Here is a 17,213-nt window from a genome sequence, read left to right on the forward strand (position 1 = left end):
GGAGTAATTGATTTTGACAATTATAAATTCAGATTTGTGTTGCTCTATATATTTTGTTATGATTTCTGTATTTATGTTTGCTGAATTCTATGAGATACATGTTTTCTTAATTGTTGAACTTACTTTGCGATCTACTGGTGTATGATGTAGGCTGTAGCAGCGCCGCGGCGGGTCCAGGAATTTTTTTCTCTTGCGGGGTCTTGTAATATACAATGCGATCGGCCTACATCATACTGTTGAGTGTAATATACAATGCGATCGGCCTTGTATATCATAGATCAACCGAGCTCATGAGCAACCACCAATCCATCAAGCACCCAAAGAGGCAAAGACTAGTCATACATTACAAATGACAGAGTGATCAATCTTACAAACAAGATGGCAGTGAGGACGGTATACAGAAGAACAGTCGATAAGAACGAAATTGAACCAGACTTATTTCATAGGAGTATTTTACAGGGTATGTTTCCCAATCTCCCCATATGTGTTACATACAAACAGACTTCACAAATCTCCTACAAGAGTTAAACATGCGCAACAATGATGAATGATTCAAGACACGCCACTACATAGGGCAACATCGGCCATAACCCAATAGTTAAGAGAGGTTTTTGCGGCTTTCTCAAATCCTACAGCTTCCCGACACACTGTCAATCTCTCCAATATAGGCTGCCATAAACATATTAAAAAGTTCAGAATACTGAACACTTCTGTATATTGGAGGGTTTTCTGCATTTACTAGAGCTTTTGCCGGTTCTACGACACAATTGCTCTCAGGTACAAGGAAATAAGCACTAGAAATCCGGGATTGATCTTTGCTGGTCACTACTCGGTGCTCCACACTAGGCAGTTTCCCATTGCTAACAAACTGCATCAAGATGCACAAAATGGCAGCGTAAGTCTCAAACTAGAAGATGTATTTTCCTCAGATGACGACACTAGAAAAATCAATAAATCAGGAATAGATAAGAGGGAAAAGAAATCACCTCTAATACAAATCCTACATTCACAACAAATGCATCGGGAATCACTTCAACACCAATCCATTCTCCATCGTTCATCACTTGAAGTCCCGGAATATCACCTTGGAGAACTATACCGATGAGGCCGGGGTCAGTGTGACTTCGAGTTCCTAGTGTCAGACTAGGATCAGGGCAAGTTGGATATTGATGAACGACTAAAAGTTCTTCCTTGCTCAATTCTTTGGTGAAATAGTTTTTTTCGAGTCCTAGCCCTTCACATATCAGCTCCAAAATTCTTAATGCCAGATTCCGAAGTTCAGTAGTGTAATCTCCTACAATATCTCTGAAAAATATTTACTGGAAGGTGTCAGAAACAGGAATGGAGCTATGTTATGGTGCGCATACTGCAAGGAACATGTCAGTGATCACTTGCTATATATTTCCAGATCTATATAAGGTAATCGTGGATTCGATTCTAGGTAAGATAAGAAAATAAATGAATTTAATTTTGCATCCACATTTTTCTTAATTCTTTTTACATGAATTTATGAATTTTAATGCCTATATACTAATGTTCTTGTATATATTTGTATTATCATAAAATGAACAAATACATGTAAATATTTCAGACCTACACAAGATATGAATTGGCTTTGTCCGTGGTCGAAAGTCGACCAGAACTCCTTAAAGTGCTTTTATTTCGAGCATGTGAGAAGTTACCTGAATCCGACAGGTTTCAAAGGCCACTCTTGTTTGTGTGCTTCTAATGGAGAACCTTTGATTCTTAATGTATCCCTCCAGTTATGAAATTCTTCTTTATCATATGCGACATTGCTTGTTAAAAGTAAGCAGTTTTTGTTTTTGTCCGAAGAACATAAATTTACTTTCTCATCAGCAGGCAGCGCAAAGAATTCTTCAAACACACCTCTTGTATCGTCTAATAATGTGCTTACAACACCATGGTTAATCACCTAAATCACATACATCAACAACAACAACAACAACATCAGAGCCTTAATCCCAAAATGATTTGGGGTCGGCTGACATGAATCATCCTTTCGAACCGTCCATGGGTGAACGCACGCCTCAAAATGCGAATAAAAAAAGGGAAGATGAAGAACAAAAAGGGAGAACGAAAATGTAATGGAAAGTCAAGGTGAACTTAGGGGTTTTAAAATCGAATTCCGTCTTTCTTTTATAAAAACTTAAAATTTAAATCGAGAGAAAAGATTAAAACGATTTTTAAAACCGAAATAGAGTTAAGGATCCGGAATGAACCAGGTAAAATCTATAAGAAAGTGGTTGTTGAAAAAGTGTGTAATAAAGGAGAGGAAAATAAATAAATTAATTTCTTTAAATTAAATAAATAAAAAAACACTAAATCTGTCAAAAAAAACATCAAATACTAAAAATCCACATGTATCCTTTCCCTCCATTGTGCCCTCTCCGTCACCATACTCTCCTCAAGCCCCAGAACTCTCATATCGTGCTCTATCACTCTCAACCATGTCTGTCTCGGTCTTCCTCTGCCTCTAGGGGCCTTTTCTGTACTCCAAGTCTCCAGCCTCCTAACTGGTGCGTCCATAGGTCTCCTTCTCACATGGCCAAACCATCTTAGTCGGTTTTCCATCTTAGTCGGCTAAATCACATACATATGATCATTAAATTAGGAGTATAACATAACCCTAATTTATCAAGGACTTTAGCCACAGACGCGAGATAAACAACATTGCTTTGGTATTGAAAACAAAGAAAACGGCGTTCTCTGAGAATATTTTATCACGCATCAATGCTAATAAGAAATAAAGAAACAAGATTTAACCTGAAAGAATCCAAACTCTTGGCTAGCTTGCATAACCTGTTGAATTATCTCCGAGCGATCAAGTCCAACGGCCTTCCCAATATCAATGACTGGAATATTCTTGGGCGTAGTAACAACCAGCTTCCCTGGTCTTTTTCCAGGGGGAAATACATAATTTTCAGGTAATTTCGTACCATCTGACCAGCTGGATACAAAATTCTCCATGATTTGTTTATTATCTGCAAAGTATGAATTGCATCCATAAGCAAGGTTTCACAGTACAACTTCCAACTGAAAAGTAGCAATGTCAAGGTAAGAGAATTTAGTCGGAATTTTCTGGTAATGTCTTATTCTCTTACGAAGGGTCAAGGGATGGGAAATGACTCCAATACCAACCTAGACATAAACTAACCAGTAAGTCTTGCTTGTGACGGTCACAAACTTGTGACCTCTCACAAACCCTCTCCCACTTGCTCTCCCACCTGCAGTTTGTGAGAGGTCACAAGCTTGTGACGAAAATTGTCCGTCACAAATGAGAATATGGAAAAGAGCAATCTAAGGGCACCCAACATGCAAAGGAGCAAAATTCAAGAGCAAGCTGGCAATGAGAAAAGTATACACAAGAAAAATTGACGAAATAAAAAGGCAGAACAAATATCAGATTACCTGAAACTCTGAAAGTGCTTTGTTGCAAGTCCCAGCTATCAAATCAAAGATGAGCTAAAAGCAGAGATTTCCAGATTCGATCCAATGATAATGGCCGACTTTCTTCTTAAAGTAGGCAAGAGGACAATTTTAACATACAATCATCTCAGTCAGCACTAGTTTGTTTATTCATTCAATTAATTAACTAACCCAATTGCATCAATGACAACTATATAAAACATTATTTAGTTGACTTCAATTCAGTAGTCTAGATTAAGATTACTTTACCTGATTTATTCCAGGAAAGTGGAAGTTTAGGTCTGATTATGAAAATCGATATTTTATTACTTCAATGACATGTAATTATCTAATATTCAAAGATAATGTAGCCCTTTACATGTCACATACAGACAGACTTCACAAATCTCCTTCAAAGGTTCTACTAAAAGATGTGTAGCATTTATTTTAAGAAAGACTGTTACATAGGCTTACAAAAGCCATAGGCCAATAATTATAAGACTTTACAGCTTCTCAAATAGTATAGTTTTCCAACACATTGTTACTCTGTCCAGCATAAGCCACCCAAAATGATTTAATGAAATCTGCATACCGAAAAGTTTTGTATATTGGAGGGTTTTCTGCATTTACAACGGCTTTTGCCGGTTGTACAACACATTCTTTTGCAGGGTTAATGAAAAAAGCAGCAGAAATCCGGGAATTATCTTTGTTTGTCACCACTCGATGCTCCACACTCAGCAGCTTTCCAAAAATATGATTCAGCAGGAATAAAACAAGGCTTAAGCAAATAACTACACACCTGTAACACGTATCCTATGTTCACAACAAATGCATCAGGAATCGCTTCAACACCAATCCATTCTCTGTCCTTAAGCATCTGAAGTCCCGGAACGTCACCTTGGAGAAGTATTGCCATGATCAGGAATCCCTTCAACACCAACAAATGCATCAGGAATCCTTGACCTGAAAGAATCCAAACTCTTGACTAGCTTCTGCTGAATAATTGTCAGCTGAAATTTGTTCTTACCAAATGGGAACAAACTGGAAAACAAGATTGTGCATAGCGATTTTGTCTTTTGAAGGAAGTTGTTGAAACATTTTTAAACACCGACATGATCGGTTAAAATGAGAATAAATTAATGATTTATGTATTATTTTGCTCTTCGACAAATAATACAGAGGTTCATGGAATTAGGATCAGGTTCAGATCAAGTTAGCCTGATCAGTTTAGGATAGATCTACTTCATAATACGGCTTCAGCAAAGGAAAATCATCTTTTACGTAATTAAACCCGACTTATTTCGTAAGAGTATTTTAAAGGGTATTTTTCCAAATCTACCTTCATAGGTTACATACAATTTTACAAACCACCTTCACAAATTTCCTACAAGAGTTCCAATTCAACATGCGCAACAATGATTCAAGACACGGCTTTACTCGGTATTTAAGAGAGATCTGTACAGCTTCTCAAATCTTACATTTTCCCAACACGCTGTCAATCTCTCCAATATAGGCTGCCAGAAACAAATTAAGAAGTTCGGAATACGGAACACTTCGGTATATTGGAGGGTTTTCTGCATTAACAAGAGCTTTTGCCGGTTCTACGACACAATTGCTCTCTGGTAGAAGGAAAAAAGCAATAGAAATCCGGGATTGATCTTTGCTGGTCACTGCTCGGTGCTCCACACTATGCAGCTTCCCATTGCTAACAAACTGCATTAAGATGTATATAAAGGCACCTTAAGTCTAACAAAAAATGTCCTTCCTCAATTAAGAAATAAGAAAAAATAAGATGTCTTCTACAACACAAAACGGAATTTAGGCCAATCATGAAGTCTCAACTAATTAAGAGTGAAGACATTAGAAAAACCGAGAAATTAGGAACAAATATAAGGGGAAAGGAAACACCTCTAATGAGGATCCTACATTCACAACGAATGCACCGGGAATCACTTCAACACCGATCCATTCTCCATCCTTCATCACTTGAAGCCCCGGAATGTCCCCTTGGAGAAGTATAGTAATGAGGCCTGGGTCAAAATGACTTCTAGTTCCTAGTGTCAGACTAGGATCAGGGCAAATCGGATAATGATGAACAAGTAAAAGTTCTTTCTTGCTCAATTCTCTTGTGAAATAGCTTTTTTCGAGTCCTAGCCCTTCGCATATTAGCTCCAAAATTCTTAATGCCAGATTTCCAACATCAGTGGTGTAATTTCCCACAATATCCCTGAAATTTTTTTACTGGAAGATGTCATAAGCAGGAATGGAGCTATGTTATGGCCTGCATGCAAGGGCCATGGCAGTGAATACTTGCTATATATTTCCATATCTAAGGTAGTCATGAGTTCAGCTCTATGTAAGATAAGAAAATAAATGAATTTCTTTTTGCATGAATATACGGAGTAGCTTATACGTGAATTTATGAATTTTAATGCCTAATAGTACTATTATGCTTGTACATTCTTGGTTTAATCATAAAATATCAAATTTACATTCTTACACAAACGCATGCCAAATATTTCAGACAATCAGACATTCAGACCTACACAAGATTTGAATCTGGCCTTCTCTGCCGGTCAACCAGAATACATAGTGTGTTTTTTTTTTCTTTTTTTCGAGCTTGAGAGAAATTACCTGAATTTGACAGGTTTCAAAGGCCACTCTTGCTTGCATTCTTCCAATGAAGAACAATCCATTTTTAATGTATCCCTCCAGTTATGAAATTCTTCTGTATCATAAGCCATATTGCTTGTTAATAGTAAGCAGTTCTTACTTTTGTCCAAAGAACATAAATCTGTTTTCTCGTCAGCAGGCAGCGCAAAGAACTCTTCAAACACACCTCTTGTATCATCTAATAACGTGCTTAAGACACCATGGTTAATCACCTAAATCACATGCATGTGGAAATTAAACAAGGAGTATAGCATAACCCTAATTATTCAAACACTTCAGCCATTGACGAGAGATGAACACCATTGCTTAATTGCTTTGGTATTGAAAACATAGAAAAGGGTGTCCTCTGATAATATTTTATCACACACCGTTATGTTAGTGTACCGTAATTGAATGCTAATATGAAATAAAGCAACAATATTAACCTGAAAGAATCCAAACTCTTGACTGGCTTGCATAACCTGTTGAATTATTACCGAGCGATCAAGTCCCGCAGCCTTCCCAATATCAATGACTGGAACATTCTTGGCTGCAGTAACAACCACCTTCCCTGGTCTTTTCCCAGGGGGAAATACATAGCTTTCAGGTAATTTCTTACCATCTGACCAGCTCGATACAAACTTCTCCATGATTTATTTATTATCTGCAAAGTACAAATGTCATCCATAAGCAATGTTACGGTACCTGTAACTTTCAGGTAATGTCTTATTCTCTTACCAAAGGTCAAGGGATGTCAAATGACTCCAACACCAACCAAAACCAATTCAAGCCGGACGAAAACTTTCAAACCAAACCCAATTTTAAAATCAAGAACTAGAGTCGTTCTTTACCAAATTCACAACCGAACCCGTTACTAAAATTCCAACTAAATTCATTATCAATCTATTGATACCCAAAACCGACCAGATGCAATTTGTGTATAAATTTCTTCAGTTGTAAGCTTTATTGGATTACAGAGATTTCAAGAAAAAGCTATAAGGAGATGGGAGAGCTCACAAAAACAATAAACTGGACTTCTTAATTATGGAAACCAAACTAGACATAAACCTTGGAATGGGAGTAATTATTAAGGGAGTAATGAGAGCTAAAATAAGAAGAAATAGGAGGAGATCGGAGGTTAGTGGTGGTTGTGGAGGGTGGAAAGAGGAGGTGAGGGAGGAATTATTACCTCCATATGGAGGTAATGCATTACTTGGGGGGAGAGGTAGGGAACAATTACTCCCTCCCCTCCATTTTTTAGTTCATTTTAGCTCTATTACTCCCTTAATAATTACTCCCATTCCAAGCAAGCCCTAAATGGGAATGAGTAATCTAAGGGCACCAAACATGATGGCAATGAGAAAGGTAGACACAAGAACAATCGATGAAAATTAAAAAGCGGAACAAATATCAGATTACCTGAAATTCTTAAAATGCTTTGTTGCAAGTCTCAGCTATCAAAGACGAGATAAAAGCAGAGGCTTTCGGATTCGACCATATGATAACGGCTCACTTTCTTCTTAGAGCAGGCAAGAGGACAATTTTAACATACAACCACCACAGTTTGCATTAGTTTGTTTATTCATTTAATTAATTAATTTAGGCAATCACATCAATAACAACTATATAAAACATTATTTAGTTGACATCACTAGTCTAGATTAAGGTTACTTTAGCTGATTTATTGCAGGAAAGTAGAAGCTTAGGTATGACTAAGCAATCATTATTTTATTAATTTAATACTTCTAACATGTAATCATCTAAGAAAGACTTCAAAAGATAATGTTGCCCTTCACATGTCACATACAGACAGACTTCACAAATCTCCTTCAAAGGTTCCACTAAAAGATGTGTAGCATTTATTTTAAGAAAGACTGTTACATAGGCTTACAAAAACCATAGGCCAATAATTATAAGACTGTACAGCTTCTCAAATAGTATAGTTTTCCAACACATTGTTAATCTGTCCAGTATAGGCCACCCAAAATGATTTAATGAAATCTGCATACCGAAACGTTTTGTATATTGGAGGGTTTTCTGCATTTACAACGGCTTTGGCCGGTTGTACATTCTTTTGCAGGGTTAATGAAAAAAGCAGCAGAAATCCGGGAATTATCTTTGTTTGTCACCACTCGATGCTCCACGCTCAGCAGCTTTCCGTTGCTAACAAACTGCACCAAGTTATATACAACAGCTTTTTTTAAGTCAAACTGAATATAAAGTAGTCTCAACTAATCAAGATTCATTCAGCTTAACTGTCTTAGATACTCTCTCCGACTTCAATATTGGAAACTTTCACCAATTACTACATCCCAAGATAACTGATCATAATCTATACTTATAAGAGGTTAGACTAATGTTAGCTCATTCTAACCTCAATCAAACAAACTGAGAGGCATGGTATTAAATTTCAGTTTGAGACTTGGTTTGGAATCGGTCATCGCATGCTGATCTCAGTCCTTGCGCCTTAAATGTGGGTGATACTGCCTAAAAATATGGTCACAGACTCACAGTGAACTTCAAAACCTATCATTTCCTAGTTGCAATGCGGTGTCGTGGCATAGAAATAATACTCCATCCATTTCAATCAATTGCACCATGCTAAGAGGTATCAACTGGCAGGCTAAAGCAAATTCGTTAAGATTGGAATTAAGTCCCATCAAAAATCTGATTCAGCAGGAATAAAACAAGCCTTACGCAAATAACTACACACCTGTAACACGTATCCTATGTTCACAACAAATGCATCAGGAATCGCTTCAACACCAATCCATTCTCCGTCCTTAAGCATCTGAAGTCCCGGAACGTCACCTTGGAGAAGTATTGCCATGAGGCCAAAGTCACAATGACTTCTGGTACCCAACGTCAGACTAGGATCGGGGCACGGCGGATAATGATGAACATTCAAAATTTGTTGCTGGCTCATATCTTTCGTGAAATAGCCTTGTTCAAGTCCTAACCCTTCACATATCAGCTCTAGAATTATTGATCCTAGATTCCTCATTTCGATGATATAATCTCCTACAACGTCCCTGAAATTTCCATTTGGAGATCTCATAAATTGACTAGAATTCATCAATTTTAATTGTTACAACCTTGTGAACAGAGAAGTTACCTGAATCTGGCAGGCTTCGGAGTCCACTCTTGTCTGCATTCTTCCAATGGAGCGCAGATAAGTCTCAAAGAATCCCTCCAGTTATGGATTTCTTCTTTAGCAAAGTCAACACTGCTTGTTAAAAGTATGCAATTCTTACTCACATCTGAAGAACATAAATCTGATTTCTCCTCAGCTGGTAGCGCAAAGAAATCTTCAAAGACGCCTCTTATATCATCTAATAATGTGCTTGGAACACCATGGTTGATCACCTAAACCACTCACATTAGGACAGAACTAATCAACAAATAACGGAAAATAATACTTAGTACTGTATAATAGTGTGAATTCCTAATCCAGGCATTTTTTTATGTTGGGATCAGGACTCAGGTACATGTGCAAGTGTTGTATTAAAATTATATTTTAAACTAAATAAAGTGTAAGACCCTGAGACACTAGTTATATGATGAGTTGGAGTAAAGAAGCCTGGCTATTAATTCTCAAAGCTACACCACTAAGAGCTGACTCGACAATGCTTGACCTGAAAGAATCCAAAGTCTTGACTAGCTTGCATAATCTGCTGAATTATATTCGAGCGATCAACTCCCTTGGCCTTGCCAATATCAATGACTGGAACATTCTTGGATGTGTTAACAGCCACTTTCCCTGGTCTTTTCCCAGGTGGAAATACATAACTTTCAGGCAATTTCTCACCATCAGCCCAGCTAGATACAAACTTATCCATGATCTGGTCATTAACTGCGAAGCATAAAAGAAATTAGATCCACAAGTAAGGTGCAATTCAAGGTTCAATTTCCAGCTGAAATGCACTGTCACGAATGCGCAAGAATTCACCCATGATTGATTAACAAAACTCGAATAAATTACCTTACAAACTAAATCCAAATTCTTTGCCCTGAAAATATGGCTGTTTTCAAAGAAAAGGATGAATCACTTGCTTGGAGAATGCAAATTTCAGAAATTTGTTCTAACCAAATGGGAACAATCAGGAAAACAAGATTGTGCATGATACAATAGTCACTAATTGTACCTGTATCTGCACCTTATATTGAACCAAAAAAAAAAAGCAACCCGTTGTTTCCCAATTTTTTCAAGTCAGGGGGGTTTACCGATTGATGTTCATATGAAGAAAAAAATTTATCATGCAATGATAGTAAAATATTTACATTTGGTTAAGAAAAAGAACTTACCACAAAAATACATCTAATTCAATATATAAACGTGAAACAATAATGTCAAAAGTATTGTCTTAGAGACTGCGTAGAATCAAATCAAATGTGAAGCACATTGTGGCCATAGTCTTTATCACACAGTACTAAAATACAAGACGAATTGAAAGTTCATCAACATCTCCATCAAAATCAATTAGTTGTCGTCAGCAATAAGATAAGCCGGGAATTGAGTTTTCTAATATCTCTTCGGTATTTCTTCATTTACCGTCAAAACCCGATGTGTCACATTCATCATTTTGCATGTTACTTTATCATTACCAAATCTCTTCCATCCAAACCACACGTAAATAGCTACAGTCGAACCATATCACATATATCCAGTGGCAAAACTAGGATTGTCGTTAGGGGTTAAACATGTCCCCCGATGAGTAATGCAATAAGGTAAATTCGAGAAAATATCGAAAATTTAACTAGAAATTTCTTGATTTGTAAGTTTTAATGGATTGGATGACAAATATTAGAGGAAAAACAATAAGGAGAATGGACAGCTCACAAAAGCACAGCTACAGGTGAATGTTATTTATACTCCTTGTATATAGTGGACTTCTTACTTATGAAACCCAGACTAGACGTAAGTTAGAAATGCGAATGAACAAACATTCAAACCAGTAAACTGAAGAGCAAGGTGACAATGACAAAGGCATACACAAACACTACATGAAAAATAACAAGCAGAACAAATATCAGATTACCTGAAACTCTGAAAGTGCTTTGTTGCAAGTCTCAGCTATCAAAGATGAGCTAAAAGCAGAAAATTTCAGATTTGTTCCAATGATAATGGCTGGCTTTCTTCATAATGTAGGCAACAGGACAATTTTAACATACACAATCGTCTCAGTTAGCATGAGTTTGTTTATTCATTCGATTAATTAACCAATTAACGACAACTATATAAAACATTAGATTATTTAGTTGACCTCACCAGTCTAGATTAAGGTTACTTTAGCTGAATTATTGCAGGAAAGTAGAAGCTTGGATATGACTAAGCAATCATTATTTTATTAATTTAATAACATGTAACATCTAAGATTCAAAGATAATGTAGCCCTTCACATGTCACATACAGACAGACTTCACAAATCTCCTTCAAAGGTTCTACTAAAACATGTGTAGCATTTATTTTAAGAAAGACTGTTACATAGGCTTACAAAAGCCATAGACAGATAATTATAAGAGTTTACAGCTTCTCAAATAGTATACTTCCCCAACACGTTGTCAATCTCTCCAACATAGGCCGCCCTAAATGTTTTAACAAAATCTGCATACCGAAAACTTTTGTATATTGGAGGGTTTTCTGCATTTACAATGGCTTTTGCCGGTTGCACAACACATTCGTTTGCTGGGGCAGTGAAAAAAGCAGCAGAAATCCGGGATTTATCCTTGTTTGTCACAGCTCGATGCTCCACACTCAGCAGCTTTCCATTGCTAATAAACTGCACCAAGTTATGCACAACAGCCTTTTTTTTAACACAACAGTATAAAGTAGTCTCAAACTCTCTACTAATTAGAGTAAAGATTCATTCAGCTCAACTGTCTTAGATACTCTCTCCGCCCCTCAATATTTGAAACTTTTGCCAATTAATACATCCCAAGAAAAGTGATGATCATCCATAGTCTACAGTTCTATACTTAAGACTCTAATAGGTTAGACTAACATTAGCTCGTTCTAACCACAATCAAACGAACCAAGAGGCATAGTATAAATCTCAGTGTGAGATTTGATTAGAATAGGTCACTGATCTCGGTCCTTGCGCCATAAATGTGGGTGATACTACAATACTACCTAAAAATATGGTCACAGTGAACTTCAAAACTATCATAACTTAGTTGCAATGCGGGATCGTGGCATAAATTTAATACTTACTCCATTTCAATCGATTGTACCATGCTAAGAAGCGTCAACTGGGAGGTTTAAGCAAATTTGTTAAGATTGGAAATAAGTCGCATCAAAAATTTGATTCATCCAGAATAATAACAAGGTTTAAGCAAATAACTACACACCTGTAACACGTATCCTATGTTCACAACAAATGCATCAGGAATCGCTTCAACACCAATCCATTCTCCATCCTTAAGCACTTGAAGTCCCGGAACATCACCTTGGAGAAGTATTGCCATGAGGCCAATGTCACTATGACTTCTGGTACCCAAAGTCAGACTAGGATCAGGACAAGGTGGATAATGATGAACAGACAAAATTTGCTGCTGGCTCATATCTTTCGTGAAATAGCCTTGTTCAAGTCCTAACCCTTCACATATCAGCTCTAGAATTCTTGATCCTAGATTCGTAATTTCGATGATATAATCTCCCACCACGTCCCTGAAATTTTTCATTGGGAAATCTCATAAGTTGACCAAAATTCATCAAGTTTATCTGTTTCATGCTTGTGAGAACTGAGAAGCTACCTGAATCTGGCAGGCTTCAGAGTCCAATCTTGTCTGCATTCTTCCAATGGAGCGCAATTAAGTCTTAAAGAATCCCTCCAGTTATGGATTTCTTCTTTATCATAGTCAACATTGCTTGTTAAAAATATGCAATTCTTACTCACATCTGAAGAACATAAATCCTCTTTCTCCTCAGCTGGTAGCGCAAAGAAGTCTTCAAAAACGCCTCGTGTTTCATCTAAAATTTTGCTTGGAACACCATGGTTGATCACCTACACCACAACATATGAGGACAGAACTAATCAACAAATAACGAACAATAATAACTAGTACTGTGAAATAGTATGAAGTCTAATGCAGCCCATTCTCTACGTTACTCAAACTCCAATGAATATGTTGGGATAGGGTATATTTTCACCTAAAAGAAAGTCTAAGACCCCGAGAGACTAGTTATATGGTGAGTTGGAATAACGAAGAGCGGCTATTAATTCTCAAAGCTACGCCACTAAGAGCTGACTCGACAATGCTTGACCTGAAAGAATCCAAAGTCTTGACTAGCTTGAATAATCTGCTGAATAATTGTCGAGCGATCAACTCCTTTGGCCTTGCCAATATCAATGACTGGAACATTCTTGGATGTGGTAACAGCCACTTTTCCTGGTCTTTTCCCGGGTGGAAATACATAACTTTCAGGCAATTTCTCACCATTGGCCCAGCTAGATACAAATTTCTCCATGATTCGCTAGTTAACTGCGAAGCACAAAAGAAATTAAATCCACATGTAAGGTTCAATTCACAGCTCAAAGTCCAGCTGAAATACACCGTCACGGATGCACAAGAATTCAGCAATGATTGATTAACAACTCAAATAAATTACGCAACAAAGTAAATCCAAATTCTTTGTCCTGAAAATATGGCTGTTTTCAAAGAAAATGACGAATCAATTGCTTAGAGAATGCAAAATTTTGAAATTTGTTCTAACCAAATGGGAAAAATCTGGAAAACAAGATTGTACATGGTACAATAGTCATTATCATTGTACAATACTAGCAACAAGGGGTGGCTCATTGGTTGGATGTCTATCTCATGACTGAAAGGTAAAGTTTAGCTACTCGCTTGTTTTTGGCAGGCTCATGCACCAAAAGTTCTCCTAGACGCGTATATAATCCTCAAATTAGGAGTAATTTGTCCATATTAACCCATCTTAACAACATTATTCAAGATTTTTCATGTTTTATTTCTAACAAAATAGAAAATATGGTCTCGTATTCCTAATACCTTGCCAATCAATCTTCATGACTCATAACCAGAGATCCGATTATGAATTACAAATTTACAATCCCACCTTAATAATATCAGCCTGTGTATAGTGCACCCTTATATTGAACCCAAAAAAAAAGGAATCCTTTTGATTCCCAATTTTCTTCACGTCAGAACGGTTTACCGTAAAAATGTTGAAAAAAAAGTTACCATTCTAACGACAGTAAAATATTTACATTTGGTTAAGAAAAAGAACTTTCAGAAAAATACATCTAATCCAATATATAAATGTGAAACAATATGGTCAAAGTATCGCTTTAGAGACCACATAGAATCAAATCAAAAGTGAAGAACATTGTGGACATAGTCCTTATCATATAGTACCAAAATACAAGACAAACTGAAACTTCACCAACCATCCCCATCAAAATCAGTTTGTTTTCATTAACAATACGATAAGCCGGGGATCACTAAAACTTGTAAACCGTCACAACCCAATATGTCACATTCATCATTTTCCATGTTGCTTTTATCATAACTCATAACCGATCCCCCTCAATCCAAACCACATGCTAATAGCTACAGTTTAACCATATACATATTTCCAGTGGCGGAACTAGGATTTTCGTTAGGGGGCGAAAAATGTCCCTTTAACGAGTAATGCAAATTGCAATAATGTAAATTAGAGAAAATATCGATAATTTTAATTACAAATTTCAAATTTTTTATCATGCAAGAGCGCGACCTCCTCTGCTAGCCCCCTTAATTCCGCCACTACATACATCTATTTATCAATAAAACAGTAGTTACTCAATTTTTAACATTTTCTCAACTATTTCACCACAAATTACGAAATCGAAACTAACAGCAGGAGAATGCATAAATTAATTAACTAAATAAAATCAATAAATTCAATCAAAAATTCAAAACAATCAAATTAGTCGTGACGGTCGTATTAGTGTAAATATTTACTGAAATAAACCATCAAAAATTCAAAACCATCAATTATTTATTAGTAGTACGTTTACGTCTTCCTACCGAAAACTGCTGACTCCACCACTGAATATAGTTCCTTAACTAAAATACTGTAGTACAGAACTCCATAGTACGGAATAATTAAATTTGAAACAAAAAACATATAAAAGCAATCATCATTAATAACAACAATGTATAAAAATGTAAGTTGAAAAGGGGGATAAATTGGGAATTACCAGAAAGATGAGAATGAAGGTTGAAGGAGGAGTCAACAAAATACAGAAAGAACGTCGGGATTTGTTGAGTTGAAAAACTGAAACTTCTGAAGACGTTATGTTTGTGTCACGTGTTTTCCTTACGTCTTACCAGCGAGGTAGCGACCCTTGTTATTTTGATTTTGAATTTTCGAGACGTGATTAAATGCGGGTTTAAGGAAAGGGACGGATTTATATTGAATTTTTGGTTTTTTGGTCAACGGGTTAGTAGTAGTAGAGCTGTCCATCAGTACGGGTTGACCCGGCCCAGCCTGGACCCGACCCGCCATGGCCCGTTATTTTATGCAACCTGGCTTGACCCGACCCGATCGGGCCTAGCCTTGACCCGCCGTTGGCTCTGGCCTAGCCCGGGTCCTAAAATTCCAGCCCGGCCCGCCATTGACCCGCCATTTTAGCAAAAATATAAATAAATTAGTAAGGCCCGTCAACCCGACCCGCCCTTGGCCCGGACAAGCCCGACCCTCCCCCTGGCTTGGGCCCGTTTGGGGCGGGGTTTGTAAATTTCAAGTTGAGTGAAATAGAACATGAAACTCTAAGCTCTCAAGTAGTGGGAGGAGGCGTCGTGAAAGCTCTGACCGCGTGCCTGTTGACGATCTTCTACTCTTGTTTGTACCAATTAACTTTGGGTTGGGTCAAAATGTCAAATTGATAAAAGACTGATGAACGGTTTGAAGTATAAATATGAACAAAGTGTTTTACAGATTATCTTGTCTTTGATCCTAATCTTTATGATTAATAGAAAGTAATTAACGATGTGTATCGGATTACTATCTTGTGCAAAGCTCGTTTGTCGTGAGTCGAGAAGTAAATGTGAATTGAAATTTACGGGATATGCAATAAAGTATGAGACCAGATTCTTTATTCCATTTTCGTGTATCATGAAGTGATGATAATTCCATATCTTCTTACCCAATAAACAAGAAATCTAATCACAATAACAATTATTTTCATCTAATTTTGATTTAGAAATAGTTTGGCCTGGTGTAGTCATGCCACATTTATGCAGATTAGTTAGTGCTAGTCCCAAAGTTGCATCACAAATTCTCATTGAAGACAGGTACTATCCGTCACAAACTGAAGACAGATAGTGCTCCTCTCATAAAATGCAAGTGGCATTATCCATGGGGTGCTCTATTTTCCCCCACTTGCCCTTCCACTTGCCTTATTGTGAGAGAGACACTATCCGTCTTCAACTTGTGACGAATAGTGTTTATCACAAGCAAGACGCTTTGCATATAACTACGTCATTTCGATACGTCGATACCTATCTAACCATCCGCCCCAATAGTAATTAAGCAATGCACTAAGTATAGTTTATAAATTACGAGTATAACATAATATTCATCACTTATCAATTCATAGCGCGATTAGGATCTCGAATTCGACTTTAGACCTTTACAATTCGAATCTTAGATGATTCATCAAATCATCATAGATCTAATTCATTGTTATCCCTAAATATACTTACTAGAAATCACTAAAACTAAAATGCAATATTCACTATTCAAATGAAAAAAAAAAATTGATGGAATTTACTAGTGCTACTCGTACATGCAAATAGAGCCCAACTTTAGAAATAGAACAATAAAAAATCAAGTATGTTTTACGTAAGTGATAATCTCGATATTACTCCCTCACATTTAAACTAGTGTTTATGATAAGGAGAGTATGGAATCACTTATAAATTCATAGGGCGGTCAAGATCTCGATTTCGACTTTTGACCTCCATAATTCAAATCTTAGATGATTCAAAGATTCAACTCATTGTCATCTCTACATATACAAACTACAAATCAATCAAATGAATAAAACACTATTGATGGAATTTGCATATTGCTACATCCTACATGCAAATAGGTCCAAATCTTAGAAATAGAGAACATTGTTAGTACT

General features: G+C 36.8%; 3 protein-coding genes and 1 pseudogene across 5 annotated transcripts; all 4 read right to left on the reverse strand.

Moving 5' to 3' along the window:
- Window positions 1-294: 294 nt before the first annotated feature.
- LOC141652936 (protein DOWNY MILDEW RESISTANCE 6-like) lies at window positions 295-3,786 on the reverse strand. 2 transcript variants are annotated; one of them, XM_074460557.1, is made up of 5 exons: window positions 3,430-3,525; window positions 2,785-3,002; window positions 1,683-1,933; window positions 987-1,305; window positions 295-868 (listed from the first exon to the last, which is right to left on the reverse strand). In XM_074460557.1, exons 2-5 carry the CDS (start codon window positions 2,986-2,988, stop codon window positions 623-625), a joined length of 1,020 nt encoding a protein of 339 aa, XP_074316658.1. In that variant the 5' UTR covers window positions 2,989-3,002; window positions 3,430-3,525; the 3' UTR covers window positions 295-622. The 2 variants fall into 2 exon arrangements, with proteins under 2 accessions (XP_074316658.1, XP_074316657.1); XM_074460556.1 differs by having other exon boundaries at window positions 2,785-3,786.
- LOC141652934 (hyoscyamine 6-dioxygenase-like) lies at window positions 3,760-7,722 on the reverse strand. Of its 2 annotated transcripts, XM_074460553.1 has the most exons (6): window positions 7,498-7,722; window positions 6,525-6,742; window positions 6,061-6,311; window positions 5,335-5,653; window positions 4,905-5,139; window positions 3,760-4,354 (listed from the first exon to the last, which is right to left on the reverse strand). In XM_074460553.1, exons 2-6 carry the CDS (start codon window positions 6,726-6,728, stop codon window positions 4,320-4,322), a joined length of 1,044 nt encoding a protein of 347 aa, XP_074316654.1. In that variant the 5' UTR covers window positions 6,729-6,742; window positions 7,498-7,722; the 3' UTR covers window positions 3,760-4,319. The 2 variants fall into 2 exon arrangements, with proteins under 2 accessions (XP_074316654.1, XP_074316655.1); XM_074460554.1 differs by lacking the exon at window positions 7,498-7,722 and having other exon boundaries at window positions 6,525-6,818.
- Window positions 7,723-7,848: 126 nt separating this feature from the next.
- LOC141652933 (protein DOWNY MILDEW RESISTANCE 6-like) lies at window positions 7,849-10,495 on the reverse strand (annotated as a pseudogene).
- A 1,028-nt stretch (window positions 10,496-11,523) lies between these two features.
- Window positions 11,524-15,402, reverse strand: LOC141652935 (protein DOWNY MILDEW RESISTANCE 6-like). Its single transcript, XM_074460555.1, has 5 exons — window positions 15,282-15,402; window positions 13,343-13,560; window positions 12,832-13,082; window positions 12,427-12,745; window positions 11,524-11,858 (listed from the first exon to the last, which is right to left on the reverse strand). Exons 2-5 carry the CDS (start codon window positions 13,544-13,546, stop codon window positions 11,613-11,615), a joined length of 1,020 nt encoding a protein of 339 aa, XP_074316656.1. The 5' UTR covers window positions 13,547-13,560; window positions 15,282-15,402; the 3' UTR covers window positions 11,524-11,612.
- Between the last annotated feature and the right edge of the window lie 1,811 nt (window positions 15,403-17,213).

Source organism: Silene latifolia, chromosome 4, assembly GCF_048544455.1.
Source record: "Silene latifolia isolate original U9 population chromosome 4, ASM4854445v1, whole genome shotgun sequence".
Taxonomy (NCBI): domain Eukaryota; kingdom Viridiplantae; phylum Streptophyta; class Magnoliopsida; order Caryophyllales; family Caryophyllaceae; genus Silene; species Silene latifolia.